The sequence below is a fragment of the Synchiropus splendidus genome, chromosome 14, assembly GCF_027744825.2.
Source record: "Synchiropus splendidus isolate RoL2022-P1 chromosome 14, RoL_Sspl_1.0, whole genome shotgun sequence".
NCBI classification, from domain to species: Eukaryota; Metazoa; Chordata; class Actinopteri; order Syngnathiformes; family Callionymidae; genus Synchiropus; species Synchiropus splendidus.
In genome coordinates this window covers 21,981,920-21,999,945 of record NC_071347.1, presented here as the reverse complement: position 1 = coordinate 21,999,945, position 18,026 = coordinate 21,981,920, and the positions used below count along the sequence as shown (strand labels likewise).

The following is an 18,026-nucleotide window of genomic DNA, read 5'->3' as shown; positions in this document are numbered from 1 at the left end:
AGAGACATTGTAAAAAGAGATTTAAAGTGTTTACCTCAACTTGCAGAGGGGTGTGTGTGTGTGTGTGTGTGTGTGTGTTTACGCGTGTGTGCAACAGGAGGGGAGGCTTGAGCAGGAAGGAGGGAGTTGGCATGGCGACTGGCAGACTGGCATGCTAATGGAAGACGTGTCTGTGCTGCATTCACATTCAAAACACTTGACGGTGTCCTGACGGGCCCGGCTCTGAGAGCGCCGTGTGTAGCTGAGTGTGAGCGCGCTGGAGTGCCGGAGTGGAAATCAAATCTCAGTGAGGTAGAAAATAATACAGCTCTGTATTAAAGGCGAGTGCGATGTGTGCAAAGACTGACAGCGCTCAAACAATCTGCCGACGAGTGAGGAGAAAATGGATGCCTTTATTCGCTGGAGAGTGAATCAGCACATCGAGGACGACTCGATGACCAATCTCGCAACTGAGATTTTGAGGGTGACGTTGGGAAGTTGCAGGCCTTCTGGGATTTCTTCTGGTTGGTGGGTCATCTTAAAAAAGTTTAACAATTAGAACTAGAGGAGTGAACAGCATCCCTACAGCAGCTACTTGTTGAACCCACTCCAAGCTCTGCCTAACCAGTTGACTTGAGGGAGGTTCCTGTCATGTTCCTGGGCTTGGGAAACATGGACTACCAAACACATAAACACGGACCAATCCATCTAGATGACTGATTTCGAGAATGGTAAGTATGACCTGATGACCGGTCCTGCTCACAGACAGAATTACCGGACACAGCCAGGCTGGACAGGTTCTGTTGGTGTTAGCATGAAGATCAGTTCCTCCAAATCCAGGGCAAAATTCTGAGTCAGAAAACGGTGGACTCGCCTGCCCCGATTAGAAGTGAGACCCTTCTCCAAGATGGAGTGTGAACTCAATAGCCTCCTCGATCACGAGGACTTTATTGGTCAGTCATGGTGAAGAAAGAGCTGGGCCAGAAGACTGAAGAGCTCCACTCTCACCTCTGGTCACCAGTTTCATACCAACCCAGGAAACAAGATCACGCACTTTCTCAGCAAGGTGTCTGGACTCGCTCTTGGATATAGAGGCTCAGTCTTGCAGGAGAGACTCATAGTAGAACCGCTGCTCCTCCAAGAGAAGCCAGTTGAGGAAGCCCAGGCATCTTGTCAGGATGTCTTCTGGACGCCTTTGTGAAATGTACAACCAGGAGGAGGACACAGGGCTCATCCAGGACATGCTGGGAACACTTCAGTAGTTCCCCAGACCTGGAGGAGGTTTCTGGGGAAAATGGACTTCTGGTCGCTGCGCTGGCAATGTTGTGCAACTCACTATGACGTTTATAATTAAGCTAGCATCGACATGGCATTGTCAATGTCTTTCATTACCCAGCAAAACTTGCCACATGGTCTCCAAAAACAGTGACTTCTCAGTCCCTGACTGTGACACTTTATCACCGCTTCAGAGTTTTGAAAGAATGTGACCACAAACAAATCCTCTTGGCGAAGTAGAATCTAAATCCAGAGTTGAGTGTGAAGAGTAACTCCGGAAAACGTCGGGTTGGTGTGAGCGTCAGTTGGTGTGATGCCAGGAATATTTTTTGCTCCAGCACTCTTGACAGATGTGTGATATTCGGGTGACAGCAGCTGTGCTCAGAGGGAGAGGCGGACAGGAAAATGAAGAGTGAAGATGATGATGGTGATTAGGGTTTGGGAGACAGAAGTTGCTGGAGAGAGAGGGAGAGAGATGACCAGCTGCTTTCTTCATTTACATTTGAAAGTTAGAGGAAGACTTCTGAAAGGATGAGACCAAATCCAGAGTTTACAGAAGACTGATGCTTATCTTATTGATTAGTTCGGAGACGTCAGGCAGCGGCTGTGAAGAGCTTCTGCTCTTCTCGTGAGGACTAAACTCCGATACAGTGATGGAGGCATACAACAGCAACATCAACTCTGAAAACACCAGGCTGTAAGTGATGCAGGGGAATTACGACGATCATTAATTCAGTCTTGACTTATCATCCAGCTCCAGACTGCACAGACTTCGGAAGTCAATTAGGAACTTTGTGGAAGAGTTCATTCAGACTGAGGTTGTCAAAAATATCGATACTCCAAAATGCACCCAGACTGAAAAAGCACATCCGGATAAGACACAAATTTGCCACTGTATCCATAGAACAGCCTGACGACATGCCATGACGACCTCCCACAGGTCAGTAAAGCTCCTGTTTGTCACTCACTTTACTGTATTTAACTGATAAATGATGTCAGTCGGGCTGCTGGCCCGTATCATTAGCCATTAGCCGCGGCTAGCTGCCTGGAGCTTGCCAACATGTTTTCTGCTATTAAAGATGCAGGACTGAAGCAGGGAGACGTCGACCTGTAACTAAAGTGACAGTAAGAGGTTACGGCCAATTCTACCGGAAAATAGTCTCCTGAAGCACTGAACATAAACACAGCCTCAGTGAGGACCTTATAGGTGCGTTTTTGTTTTTTTTTGCATTATTTGCAGTGAAAATGTGATCATTTCGTGTTTATGTTTTTTCTTTTCTAGTCATGTGATTGGATTTATTCAATTGATGCGTGGTTCTGTTTGTCATGTAAATAAAATGTTTCTGCGCCTTAAGTTTTTGTCATTCTCAATCTCCAAGGCAACAAAAATGGTATTCCTGAGTCTCGATATCAAGTTTGCCATTTTTGTATTGTGACAATACTAGTTCAGACTGAATAGAAACTTGCTATAATGGTTCCTTACGGTCACCACATCATCACCAGATGCAGTGCTACTACTCAGTTCTGTATTTTCTGAATCTTGCTTTGATGAAAGCAGTAGCCTTGTTTCATCTGGAAAGTCTGCAGCGACTCACGTTCGTCCAGAACTGCCCACTTGACCATGCATGCTAACGTGAGACTGGAGGAGGGGGGCGCTAAATACAGGCCTCTCAGAAACAAACACACGCTTGATAGAGACCCTGCTGCGAGCTCAGTCCCACACATACAGCTCTGGACTGGAGCGAGGCTCCGAGCCCACAACTCTGATGAATCTACGACTTGACTGGGATCTGTAAGCTCATTTCCAGTCGGCTATTTTTACTCTGGAACATTACAAAAGCAGCGCCGGCTGAATATCGGAGCAGAATCATCATTACTCATCTGCTAATGGCTGCGTGTGCAGCTACATGGACAGTTATGGAGCATCTGAGGGGCAGCGAGGCCGAACAACGAGACACATGATGAGACGGAGGGAAGAGAAGATTTGTACTGTTACGAGAGGCTGGAATTCTTCTGGGGTTTCACCAGTGTCTAGCCACAGAGAAGAGGATCTGCTCGGCTCTTTCTTCACCTTCAGTCCATCTCACGCCCATCCTCCCCTCACTCATGGACAAGACCCAGAGATACTTCAACTCTTCCACCAGGGGAATGAGCTCATCTTTAACTAGCAAAAACATCTATTACTGAAGTGCTGTCTGTGATAATCTGGATCTCGGGGCAGGTCTTCGACTACAATGCTCCACACTGTTGCCTCCAGCTCAAAGAGTTTGACAAAGATATGAAGTACCAACAAACCAACAACCTCCCACCACCCAGCTCAAGCCCACACACTCAAAAACACACCGCTGGCAAAGTAATGGAGACGCTGAAGCAACAGTTAACCCTCTCTTCACCACCCCAGATTCAACATTTCAAATGGCTTTCACTCCTCGATGGTTTTCCCAACTGAGAAAATCCAACACCATTGGCAAGTGGAGAGAGCTAGGGGTGCGTCATTAAGGTAGCCATCGGCACTTTAGCAGGAGTCGCCTGCAGTCTACGGTGTCAAGAGTAAGACGGGCTTCTCACCGCAAAACCATCACTGCGATTAAAAAGTTACCGAGCATAAAATGAGAGCTCTGCCAACAAGGAATGTCATGTGACTGCATGATGATGGTTAAAAACAGGTGAGCAGTGTTTGGTGCGACTTGTCGAGTGTTGATCAAGTTAGAAAGTGATTTTGTTGTTGAAGAACCATGCACAGTCAACATTAGGTGGAGAGGGGGTGTCGCAGTGTGGCCACAGGAGGGAGGTGTTTGCAACAGCAAAGACTGTGTTCTGTCAGTTTAATTTGGGGTTAAATTGTGTATATGCGAGTGAGAGCAAGAGCGTGTGCCTCAGTGCCCTGAGATACCTGTAGCTTTCCGTCAAAGATTTTTTTTTTCCGGAATAGTCACATGGTCAAGGCACAGATCAGCTAGCATACAAGGACTGTACACTTGTTTTCACATGTTTCATCTAGAACCAGTCACGTCACCACATGCACCTGGGAACTCAAACTACCCACTAACAAAAACTCATCACTTCTCATCTTATCTCTAACCAGCAAGTTTCAAAACGTTCGGAAGTAAAAAAGAAAAAATAACATGCACCTGTTAAAAGGAGGGGACAATTGCTGAAGAGGAATCTAGACTAGATGTGTTAGAGTCTGAATCCTACATGTCTCTACAGAAGGATGACAAGCACTGGCCTCCCACCAAGTCTGGGATAAAGATCAACCTAAAAGAGTGATGCATAACCAGCATGCTTCATAGATTATTAACTGCATTTACCAAACGTACCCAGGCCTAAAATTGAATATTGGTAATCACTGAAGTCGCTCAGGCACTTAAGGACGGCACTTCACTCTGCGTACGGTAGGTCGAACAACAGCCCTCGGGTGTTGTGCTACCAATCTTCAGTTCCGATCTCCTTCCACCACACGGGGTCAGTCAGGGGCGCTCGCAGCCACCAGGCGTCACTCAGCCGCACACCCGTCTGTTGTTGTGGCACTTTCTGACGCGGAACTCTGAGGGAGCCTGGTGGGGAATTCGCTCTGTCAAAGTGTCGGATGCTTGTGTCAACCTTCGCGAGATGGGAAAACGCTTGGTCAGATTCTGTGACCAACAAATCTGAGTGGAGCTGACGAGTTCAACGGAGAACAAGGGGGTTTGCGGTCGAGAATCCGCCGGAGCCCCAAGGCTGCATCAGTACTTCAAACTGGAAGGATTTGCTGTCAATTTGATGAACAAATCAGACCTCTTCTTATTGTTCGTCATACTGTTGGACAGCTTTTAAGGTCCAACAAAACCTTTGGGGGTTCAGGATGAGACATAGTTTACCAACTTTTTTTTTTTTTTTAATTCTGAAACCTTAATGCAAACACATGTGGAGGTCAAATCAAAACTCTGTAACTGTGTCAGCGCATATTTAAACTCCAAAGCAAACTGCTTTCTAGCATAACTGTGTCGAGTTTACCCTCCAGTTCCGTCTGCTTTGAAATAATTAGTTTCAATTAGAGCAAAGAGGGTCGCTGCGACAGCGGGCTGGAGGGTTTGTGTCAAGTGGCTTACTTATCTGAAATGCTGTTGTCTTTCTAACTCCGAGCGAGGAGAAGGGCGTCGCACACGGAACACTTTGATACCCAGTCGCTGCCGTCATTATCAAGGTTGTTTTGTGTCCTCGCCGAGTCTGGAACCTCAAAGCTCGTCTTTATTTAGGAATTAAAACGTTTCAAACACGACACAATCCGTGAGCCAAAACTGAGATGACAGGGACAGAGGCGCCGTAATCTCCCTGCCGAGATTCATTATTCAGTCCTTATTCCAGGATCAAACACGGTCTGTGACATGTGACAAGGTGTTAAGGTTACCCAGGTTTAACATGAGTCGGTGTTGAACGATGCCGCTCTGCATACTGGACCATAACCTGATGCAGAGAACAAGTGTTCAGAGAAACCAATTACTCTGACAGCTCCTGAACGCACTGTCAAGCCTCCGTCGCAGCATTTCGTTGCCTAATTCAGGCAAGTTTCTTCATGCAGACTTGACGACACATTAGCAAAGAGTGTCACTGTGGAGAGGACAAACAAACATGAGGGAAACACCGATCCACTGACGTAAAGTGCGTCCTCCAACATGTTTTATTCAGCCCACCTCCTGGCACCAACAACGGAGATGAATGTGAAACATCCTGCTGAGGGCAGAAACCTCGACAGAACAAGACGTATGGCACAAAGACACAGCACGGAGGAAGAGATGGAGAATGAGAGAAAAGGAAGGACAACAAAAAAACAGGCTCAGGATCCAGTGTGAATCAAAACTGGGGTTTAAAGTAGAGAAATGACAACCAGCAGAAGGAAAAGAAGAACCAGGGCAAGAACCACAGAAGAAAAAAAAGAAGAAACAACATACTCCTTGATCATATCATGAGTAACAAGACAGGAAAAGAAACAAGAGAGAGCATAAATAATAAGAATAAAAACAAGGCAAACATGAAAAAAATGTTGAAAGAAAAAGAAAGAACAAGATGAAGAAAAACAAGGCAGAATAAAAACAAAAGTAAGAAGACCACAATAAGAAGATCATGATCATCAACAAGAGCATACCAACAAGAATATCAAGTGTAAGAAGAGCAGCGATAAGACGAGGAAGAACAAGAACGAAACAGGAAGGACAAGAAGGTGAATATTGAAGAACAAGAGCGCAAACAAAAAGAAAACCTATCCTGAACAAGAGGAATGGGAACATGAAGCAAACACCTGGAACGGCAAACAAGAAGACAAGATGCACATTTTCAGTTCCCACAGCAGCGGTGAGAACCCAGGTGAGAGACAACCCTTCATTAGAACAGTGAAGCACCAGCAGGCGTGACTTCATGAAGGTCCCCCGTTACGACGACGCGAGCGCCACGTTACTCATCACCATTGTGTGCTGTGGACTTTGGCCTGTCTAGTGCTCCGGGACATTCCGTGTTTTTCCAACTCCGGAGGCTTGTGTGGAAAAATGTCCAACTGACAGACACGTATGTTTAAGAGGGTAAATAAACGCCCACTCAACAAACACAACACGAGAAGACTGAGTGACCGGGCCAGCACACAAACACCCTCCTACATTTACACACATACACTCACACTCACCTGGAGTCAATGGAAACAAGCCACCACAGCGCCGATGCTAGATAAAAGTCTCCTACAGAGAGAAGCTCAGAGCGACAGACGTTAGGAGGGGCGGAGCTTGGCCGTGTCGTCGCTGCTGACAGGTGAGCTAATGATTACAGGAGCGATCGTTGTACTTTCAATGAGTTCATACGACACAGGCCCAAAACGATCGACGCCGCCCCGTGAATCACGGCTGTCATAAAGTCAACCACAAAAGTGAGACAAGATTGTGAGTCGACACGTCAAGACTAGTCACAGTCTCACGACCTGTCAATCAACAGCACTGATGATCAAACTAATCATAGTGTGGTGACAAGTTCACAAGTGTGTTTGTGTGGGATGTATGAGTGTGATTGTGTATGGACACATTTAGTGATGGTGAGTCCTGTTTTGCACTTCAGTGTGCAGTGTAATGTTCATTTGTGTTTGGAAATGTATCCACCTTTTTGTTTCTGCACTCTTGGTTCTCTTCAGATGGGATTAAATTAGATGATCCTTTATTACTCCATACACACTGGGAAAACTGGACTTGATACTTTCAGCGCAACTCTAACATGACTAATAAAGCAACATATCACACGAGATGGACCTAAAAGATGTTTTCATGTTTGTGACTCAGTGTCGTCGTGTTTTGTTGTGTGTGCACGACCCATGTGCATTCATGTGTGTGCACCCACTCGGGCCCAAACTTTCTCAGTACGATAAATCCTGGAACGCGAGAAAGTCGCGATCACAAATCACACTGCAGAAGCAACAACTTGTTGGTGAATAAAAAATGAGCGCAGCGAAAAAACAAGCACATAAATCTCAATCATCGAGAGCAAGTCTGCGAATAAACCGACGGAGGCTTTTAAATTTCTTCCTCGGCCCATTACTGCAGCGAAATGTCAAGCCCACGAGGTGCCCGGGCTTCAGGTGGAACACTGCGAGTGTGAGTCAGAGCACTTCGCCACCCGAGACGAGAGTGGGCGTGAACAACGACGGCCCACTTGGTGAGGAGCTGTTGGCCATTTCCTCCATTGCTGTCGACACTCCGGCTCTGCTCGCCGTGAGATCCGGCAGGTCACCGACCTGCCCGGTGGTCTGAGGGATGAGTCACCCATCTGTTAAGTCCCTCCGCCTGCGGTGCAGACCTTATCCCACTAGACCTGCTGCACATTAGTGCCTTTAAAAAGCACACAACTTTCAGCATCTTCACTGGCTCCAGCTGGGTTACATATTCATGACTCGCCACCGGCCGCGCTCCAGCGCTGGTTCGAGGTCAGAGCCCATCACTGCAGCTGACAGAAGACGAGGTGCAGGTGCCCCCCCTCCCTCCACTGGAATAATGATTGATGGTGCTCAGTGGGCTGCTGCCACTCGCCATGTGATTAATGATGTCATCAGAAGAGCTAACTAGCTGCTAACAGTTGGTGCCATGATAAAACAATAAAATCACTGCTGAAACAATGACGTAAAGTTTCCGTTTCAGGGGAAACGGCTTCAATCCCAGGTTCTCATGTTGCTTAGTAACGTTAACATCTGATGCTGTCAAACCTCAACTCAGACTCGCCTCGGAGAGTTGCTGTCTGAAGACTGTTTCTATAAGAACTTCACTACAGCTAGAACGCAAAATGAGCTTCTCAGAATCACGTGGAGAGGATGACATTCTGCACCTCCAGATCAAGTGGTCACTCAAGAGCCATGAGTAAATAACCAAGGCACTGAGCAGCGTGCTTCAAGTTGTACATCCATCACGTTGCATCTGACATCACATCAAGCCCAGATCCTCCTCAGCACAGAAAACTTGTCCCGATATTCCAGTGGAATTCTGAGGCATTCCCAAGCCAAGACTCTAAAATATCCCGGGCCTGCCCCAGGACCTCCTCCTTGTCAGCCAGGAAACAACCAGCTTCTCACGACTAATCTGAGCTTCTCTTAAAAGACAGAGAGGAATCCTCGAGAGGAAACTCATATTAGACGCTAATACATGACGACAGGTGACGGCAAGTTATACTTAACGTTCACACCCAATGATATTTAAGTGACACAAAGTGGCAGCGGGGAAAGCAACGTGTCTGGAGCGACAGTTTCAGTGCGACACACTTAAGATGATATTTTCAATTAAAAACAACTGAAAAGAATACGTTTGAGGTTGAAAAATCTGTGCAGTGCACATTAAAACAGAATCCAGATTTTATGGCAACGTGTACAGAGAGGGAAAATTATCAACAGGAAGAAGTGAAACGGAAGAGAAGCTGATCGTAGCGGTGGCTAGCATTCGCATCACACCAAACTGATAGCTCCGATGAAGGATCTCATGGACCCAGAGACTGGCTTCATATCTCCCTCTCTGAACCACCATGTTGACTGTCCACTAAGACCTTCTTTTTCGACGTGACTCAAGACGTCGAGGTCGCTTGGTGCCTGGAAACCACCAAGTCTCGTTTGAACAGGACCAATGATACGTCCTTTAGTCGTGACGTCATCCGCCCACCCTCATGATGTCACTCTTACATACAGGTGTCCAAGCCAAAGCTGACTGGTCTGTTGTTGTGGCTCTATATCAGCTTGTTTTGATGGAGGTCTTAGAGAATTCATCTGGAAAGCTTCAGAAATCCAACACCGTGAGTAGAACATTCCAAAAGCATGCACGAGTCAGGATCACAGCAGGGTCCATTCTCTTTAAAGCAAATTGTTCCCGAGATATCCAGCGCGCACAGCTCTTATCAGCATGTCAATCAGCCAACGCTTTTGTTTTTAAGAAACATTCCCGGTCCTGACCAAAAAAAACCACATCAGCTATGACCTCACCCTCCAGTTCCATTATTACATGCAGGAAGAACCAGTTTCCTGGATCCATGTTTGGCAGGTGCAGAATGAACATTCCAGTCGAACCAGTCTGGACAAAACCAGCTGAGTGATCATCAAACATTTACTACTACAACAGCGGACTATGAGGACAGAAGGAGCCGCTGGTATTTATTGACTCAGATCAAGGCCGACCCATCACTACAGGGTTATCTGATGCTGGTTGAATACTTTGATAAGCTCTCGAGTTTTCATGTGAAACCTGGAAAATAAAAATCTTGCTAGCATCAGGGCAGGTTCACGTCACTGAACATGCCAACTACAAGCCTGACAATTTTGATCATAAACAAGCGCAAATCCGAATGATCCCTTCTTTTATAATGCCGACTTGTGGTGTTTTTAAATTGGGTCGGCACCGTTTGGTTTGTTATTTTGCAGCATTCAACACATTTACACATCATTTTCAAAATTCTGGAGGAAATTGAATGGAAAGGTTTTTTGTTTGTTTCTTTTTACAACAAATATTGCAAATAAGATCAGGACATTAGCAGGAGTCTTTCATTGGAAAAATACCACACACTATTTGAGGCTCAGAGAAGAAAAAAAGTCCCAATGGGAGTACTTTAGTCTATTTTGAGAGAGACCAGTAACAATAATCAAAAAATGAACAACTCACTCTTGTTTATTCAGTTAATATCTGTGATTCACAACAGGCTATTTTGGCCACGGGAGTGTGGTTAGGACCAGAAATTGAATTGTCTTGTTGTTGTCGTGCAAAAGTAAAAGCAATACAAAACAACATGAAAAAGGACAGCAAATGCTAAAAAAAGCTAATTTCAGGGGCCTTTAAACTTACATTCTAAACGGACAGTCGACTACTGACACAGATAACTGGACACATCAGAACAGCTCCGGTGAAGCCGCTCTGCAGGGTGCATTCAGAAATCTCTATGTCACTCAGAAATGCATGATGGTTTGGTTTCATCTTTCACATTCTGAGGCACCCAAAATAATCCCAAAACCGACCTCTCACGACATCAGAGCAGAACTACTGTTTATCAAAAATATATGTGGTCAAAAACATGTGTCTATTTTATGATGTTTTAGTAGCAAAATGCATCGACTCTTGCGTCTGCCTGCCTGCTCGATGCTCCACCCCGATCACACCCTCTCCCAAACAGGATGAGATGAAGATAGTGAGGTTGTCTTTGGGAGTGGAGTAGGAAGGACAAGAGTCGGACCAAGATTCACGATGAAGGAGGACATGGAGAGAAGATGACGATGGAGAGAGGTGAAGGTTTTGCTGCAACCGAAGACGGTCGTACAAGAGGAAAGCGAAGCGCTTGTCTTTATAGTATATAAGTATTTTTTCTCCATAACAGTCGGAAAAGTGAAATTTAAAATAGTCTTCCGATATTAATGGATCTAGTGGAGATTGGTCGAAGGTCATTAATGCTAGCTCGGACGTCAGCTTGTACTTCCATCGCTGATCCTATACGAAATAACCCACACATTTGTTAGCACATCCACCCAATAATGACTCCACCCACTCTCCCCGATTAAGTTTAAAGCATCAACCGACCTGGAACACTCTCCAATATTAATAATCCACCATGAATAATCCACCACTTCAAACGTAGATTTTCAGTTCATTTTCAATGTAAAACTGAGATGACAGTAACAGGGGGCGCTGTGACAGGGCGATGTGTAACTCAAGCAGAGACGCGTAAAATTCCGCAAGAATTATTGACAAACTTCTCACCACGTACACCGACATCAAAAGTCGGTGTGGCAGGCTGACAAACCGTTCAAATAGAAACACCAATACCAGGTCACTTAAATCAATCAAGTTATTACTGTGCTTAATTACTCAAGAGCGGCGCCCCCCTGAGGGACGCCTTGATTAACAATCGGCGGTCGATGTGCGAGAGTGAGACAAGTGACGGCGCCGCAGAGAGCTGGTGTTTTCAGGTTACCTGCAGGGCTCGTGGTAGAACGGATACCCGGTGTGAGGGAAGTGATTGCAGTATCCCGACTGATTCCACATGGCGCTTCCTGCTGCGGCGACGCTTCACGAGAGGCTTCTGTCTCTATTCCCGTCTTCTATTTCTAGAGAGCCACATCTATCAGTGTCTTCCCTCTGGCCTCTTGACTCGCTCCATGGCGACAGAGCCGTGAGTCAGGAATGTGGAGGGAAGTAGCCCGAGGGTTCGAAGTGGGAGTGATGTCAGGTGAGTCAAGTCTGGTGTGGTTTACACACCTGGAACTGAAGGCTCTCACACCTTCACAAAAGACTCAAAAAAAGTGTCAGACGACCGCCTCAGGTGAGTTATGACATCACGGGTGTAATCCAGCCATCCTCCCGTCAAAGGCTGTCGGTAGGATCAGATGTTTCTGAGGTGAAACAGCTCAGAACTCCCCTCGTCCAGCGATCCTCGCTAGATGTGGAGATGTGGAGAACATTCTCTGCAAACTTCCTCTGCCCCAAAAATCCTCCTCCTCTCGCAACAACATTCCCCGCTTCCTCCTAAGAGCTGGTTAATCCAACTGTGCAGGCACCAGAGTCTAATTCAGGCAAACCCTGGCTGCCCGACCGCTGCTTCCACCCTCACCAAACAGCAGCGGCAAATGACTGAGCACAGAGAGAGAGAGGGGAGCGAGTCAGGAAGTATCAGAGGGAGAGAGCGAGAGGTAAACAGAGCAGCTGGATTCCTTTTCCCGCCTCGCGCTGGTCCAGCAGGACGCGCCGCCGAGGCGATGCCGTGCTCTGGATGAAACTGTGATGGAGTGTAATTGGAGACGCAAGCGCGAGCCTGACCGAGCCGGTGTAAACACCTGACTCTCACCACTCGGGTCGATGGTGACAAAGTGAGCTCCGCTGGGGACGGCTGATTATTCAAGCAAGAGCGCACCAGAATTAATTAAACTGCATCCAGCAGCCAGATGGAGTTCAGAGATAGCGCCGCTTCTCAAAGAAGACCGTTCCAAATCTGTTTACCAGAAATGAGAGCCCATTTTCTGCTCATTCAAAAGCGGTTTCTAGCCTTGAGAGTGTCACTGTGATTTTCCCGGAAGCCTTGGTGAGTCAGACCTTTAGAGAACCCTGCAGGTGAGAAGCCTGCTGTCTCGTCTCAGACGGCGGCGACTTTGGTGGGCCACAGCAGCACTGTGACCCCGCGACAAGGACAGAGAGGCTGCACCTGGGGAACGGCCGAGTGACGCAGCCTCAATCTTGGCCGGATGACAGCTCACATGGGTCAAGGTCCAGACGCGTAATCCCATGTAACCAGGGGGAGTAGACGGGGGGCAGAACGCCGTCGTGAATCCAGATTGACTTTAAACAGAATCTTCCTGATGTGAAGCAATAAAACGTTGATAAAGTATTCACAGAACGATACTCTTCACTGACTCCTCTCAGAGCTCCACCAACATCACACTCTCTGTGTTCATGAATTTTTCGAGCCGCTTGCGTCACTGTTATGAACGGAACTCTTCTCCAGTGAGACGTTTAACAACGCTTTCACTAACTAGTGGATCTGAAAAACAAAAGATCTCAGCTGAACTAGGAATTTGGGGCACCACGGAACGGTTCTCCCCAGAGCTTTAGTAGCATAGGGGGCCTCAAACACTGGGTAAATGCACTCCCACACCGTCTGTCACACAGGACTCGGCCTTTTAAGGTAGACCTTTAAGGAGAACCATGAAATGGAGGACCAAACAAGCATTGTCACACCCCCCCTCAAACTTTAAAAATGCAGTTGTTTCTCTAGGTAAATGATGTCACACTTCAATATTGTGAAGTTATACTGTATAGCCAATAGCGTTTAATCTCTGGTACCATCAAGAATCGTCGTCACATTTCGATCACCCGTTTCCTATGACTCAACCAATGTACCGGAAGGCTTGCTTGACTGCCAGGATTTCCCCAGCGTAGGGGGTGTCTGGCATGAGTCTGCCGATGGTGGTGGGGTAGGTGGGGAATTAGGAGATCAGCGCTGTCCTCCAAAACAGAAGATGTAGTCCTCCTCCATCTGCCTGACGGGTGAGGGAGCACAAACCTTGCGAGTCACACTTCATTGCATATTGACAAAAAGAGCAGAAAACCCAGAGCAGCAAGTCTAAGTCGCACCAGTGGGGGCGCGCTACGTTGCTAAAGCACTGGGTAGAGAACCCAGAAGAACATCAAAGATCCAGCCACAAGCTTGTTTAATCGGGAATACAACTTGTGTTCAAACCATTGACTCAGTTACAGGAACTGCTGCAGCGCATTATGGGAGTTGGTGATGTGTTTTCTTTGCCATCTAATGATCAAAGTCGATCTTTACAGTGTAGCCATGAGCACTCCTATCCCGTTTCTATCTATTTCTATCTATACCAAAGCTATTGAATCCAAGGACCTTCCTGGTGTCACACACACACACCACTAAAATATATGACACACTTTGAATCTGGGCACCAAAATGGTAGACGAGTGAACTTCCTTGTTGGTTCAGGTTGAGCGTTCCATCAGTATGTCGGAGCCTCTTGTAGAGCTACATTTTAAGAATCTGATACAGTAAGGTTGTACGGCTTCATCATCTCCCGTCACGGGGACTCGGGTCATCACGGCCCCCCGATGACTCTCCTCGACCCCCATCCCATCACTTCCTTTACTTCAACCATTCCAGCATCTGCTGAAGGAGACGCATTGCGAGCCCGCTCCTCTTGTGTGGGTTTTCCTGCTGATGCAGCTGCCTGCCGGGCCTGTAGGAACACCGTGTGGTCTAATTGGGTCATTGCATCCCGCAGCTGCTCATGAGGGAGAACTCCCCTGATTATAAACAAGGCAAGGAAGTAGGAAGAGAATCTGGCAGGAGCTGCAAAGAAACCGGGAGATGAATAGAGCCGAGGAGCAGGGCGGGAAGGAGGTGGCCCTGTCGCCTCCTGCTGCTCGTATTTGTAGAGAAATTTAATTCCAGCTCAATCTAATCAGAGCTGGAACAACACAGGGGACTGTGCTTTACTTCCTTCCTCCATCTTCTTTTGTCTTTCCAATCCTCGTTTTGAAGTGGCAGGTGGACGGCTCAGCGTTCCGCCCCCACACAGACGCATGAAACAAGAGAGGCGCAGTTCCACACATCACATAGCAACACGTGTATATGTGTGTGTGCCAGACATGAGAACGCCGTCACCCCGCTGTCAGCGGAGGTGAAAGGTGTCAGTGGGTGAGATGGCGAGAGAGTGATTGGACCGCTGGCTCAGCTTATCAGGCAGCTGCAGCCTGCAGCCTTCCATCACTGACTTGGGAGTACAAACATCTAGACACGACTAACACACCTCAGGCCTGCAGACGCCGGCTGTCACACTGAGGCGGAGACGTTGAGTCATTTCTGGCCACAGAGCGGCAGCAGAGATGAATTATGAAGGCAGCAAGTCTATTGTTTACAAGTGAATTCATAAGAAATACATCATGTTAAATAAATAATCGGAAACAAAGATCCTGCATGTTTAAAAAAATAAATAATTCTGAATGACTGAAGACGACATCTGGATTCATGAGTCAGTAATACATAAAGTGTAGGTACCCAGCTACACAAAAGCCAAAAACGACAATAAGGGCAGCATTTTGCTTGAATTCTGGGAATCATTATCTCCTGGTGCAAAGTAGTTGCTATGCTTACAGTAACTCATAAAAGTAAAGCCGCCGTTTTGTTTTCTTTTAGTGAATATCCGTGACTGCAAAACTTCAAGACTGAAACTGCAGTACTCAGAGGTAGATCAAACACAGCTATTCACTTTCAAGTTATTCAGAATATTCTGATGAATATTTTTCTGTGAAAAACAACTGGAAGCGATGTCATATGTACCAGGCCTTCAGGTGGCAGTGTAACTCCTAACACAACATCGTCATGAAAGTGATAGAGGTTGACCTCCCAGTCAACGTCAAAAACAAACTGACATGAACATGAAATCATCATAAACTATGCGTCACAAAAGGCGAAAAAGGCCACCTGGCGGACAACATATTCAGATCTTCTGCCTCCACTGAGCTCAGCTCAGATCCCAGGGTCGGTGTTAAGACAGACCATCAGTTTGCACATGGGCAACTGGAAATACATCATCCAGGAATCTTGCCAGCAAACTTCCCACAGGCTAGAACCTGGTGACGTCATCAGAGGAGTCAGAGACAAGAGCTGGACCAGACAGCGATTTGATGCCAGAAGATTTAGGGACAAGACGGAGTGGACGGTTGCAGCAGCCAGAGAGGGATGCTAAATCTTCCTCACTCTTTCTGCCAGAGCCATTTTATTAAAGACAATCCTACTCTCCCTCATTTGTCACTGCGGCGCAGCCTGCTAGGTTCCCATATTAGTTTTGTCTGCTGGAACTTGATCAATCATACAGCGGGTCAGAACTCAGGAAGGGCTCTTGATGGGAAACGCTCCATGTCCCGCCATGAAAAATGAGCCGATCCAACAGAGATGAATTGAGACAAAGCCTTTTCCAAAATGAGGACGGGAACACTTTAAGAGGGCAAAGGTCCCCTCTAAAATATAATGGTTTCGTTTAGAGTATGATTCCACATTTCGGGGTTAAATGATGTGATGGACAACATTAATAACAGACAATCCTGGAATAGCACATACAGTCAGAGGGCTTGTGGAAAACACATGAAAATCCTGCATTTCATAGAGCATTTGAACACCATCAGCTTCTGCTGGTTGGAGGTCTGCCTAAGGCAGCAGGAGAGGCCAGGTCATGGTGACTCTAATCCCAGCCACACAGGGTGAAAGAAGGGGGTCCATCACCCATTAAGCACGCCTTTCTGGGAGGGAGGAAACCAGAGTGCCTAGAGGAATCAACAACACCAGACTCAGGTCCATTCCAAATCCAGAGTTGTCTCCAGATTCAAACCGGCAGAACTAACCACTGTACTGCCCCATTACCACTCCGAACCAGACAAACATTTTCTCCAGCATGAGACACGACTGTGGAAAACTACATGAAGTACGTCGACCATTTTTGAACATTCCCTCACCTGTCGCCATGGTTACTTATAAATGCCAGTTTACTTCGATCCAAGAAGTTCTCCATCTCTTCCACCGTGGGCAGTATTGGTGGAGACAATGTGGAGTTCAGAGCACTGGACAAATTCACCAGCTGGTGGAAGGATTGTGGAGGATCCAACCACCATCAGCATCCAGGAGCAGATCATGGCCTCCTAGAGAGCTTTAACAGGAGCAGGAAACTCCTGGAGAAGTTCAACCATTCATCAGCACGTTGTTCTTTGGGGTGCTGAGGAGCAGACAAAGACTACAGAGACGGCTCAAGCTCAAGAATGGACTGATCCAGTTAGTGCCAATGGCTGGACCACGACAACAGCGTGTAACTACAGAGGATGAGGATCATCTAGAGTCGTCTGGACCACGTCACCTACACACTCCTTCATGAGCAGTATGCTCTTTGTCGAGTGAATTTCATCACTAGGGGAACAATAGAATATTTTCTAACATCCTTGAAGATCCCTAAAGACGCTGTTTTGTAATATTCATCCTACGCTTGCAGTATTATTCAGCAAAGAAGTGTTTCATGAATATTTTAAATAAATGTTGTTGAGCTCAGATGCATTTCAATATCAAGCACAAGCACAATCCGCAGTCAGGTGAGGCCCAGAAACCATCCCAAACCAAACCCACACATCCAAGGACATATGTACACACCACATTCTGAGCCATTAAAATTCAAATATAAAGATTCAAAACGACATAGGATCACACATAAAATGCAGTTTATTAAATGACTACTTACAACACTTCGATCAGACACGTTGGCATGTTCCTCAACCCATCCACATCATCTGCCGATGAGTCGACTGATCATTAAAGTAGTGGTCGATGAGGTGACCATCCAAATAGTGGTTAGCTGCAGCCCTAATTTCAACAGTGGTACGTACAGGAATCATTTTTAAAAATAGATATTGTTGCGTTGCTGCAACATCTGAAACATGACCAACAAGTTTAAGGCCATTGAGTTTAAGGAGGAGATAAAACTGAGCGCCGTGACTGACTATAGTGGAGATAGAAGAGGACTAAACTTCCACATCTCTATTCACATCATGAGTCCCCGATGTCTGCAGCTGGAGAATTAAAAGGCCATAATACTGTGATTATGGTGAATTAAGAACTCTGCTCCTTCTCTGATGCCCGTGTTGTTGGACGGAATTAAAGATTCACCATATATCATCCCAGAAAGTCTCAGCCTTGAGAACGGCTCTGCTTCCTGGATTGATTCCTGTGTGTGTGTGTGTGTGTGTGTGTGCGCATGT

At 46.6% G+C, this 18,026-nt stretch overlaps 1 protein-coding gene across 4 annotated transcripts in view; it reads right to left on the bottom strand.

Moving 5' to 3' along the window:
• Nucleotides 1-18,026, bottom strand: part of LOC128770650 (pleckstrin homology domain-containing family A member 7-like) — a 107,205-nt gene that overhangs the window by 58,701 nt on the left and 30,478 nt on the right. The window contains exon 1 of one of the 4 annotated variants that reach the window (XM_053885362.1): nucleotides 11,698-15,177. The exons of 2 other annotated variants lie outside the window; for them this stretch is intronic. Coding sequence is in view for 1 of the 2 variants with exons in the window: in XM_053885364.1 (XP_053741339.1) it covers nucleotides 11,698-11,768 (71 nt within the window). In the remaining variant the exon portion in view is untranslated. Of the gene's footprint in view, nucleotides 1-11,697; nucleotides 15,178-18,026 lie in introns of those variants that run through there. One more of the 4 variants, XM_053885364.1, reaches the window with a different exon arrangement.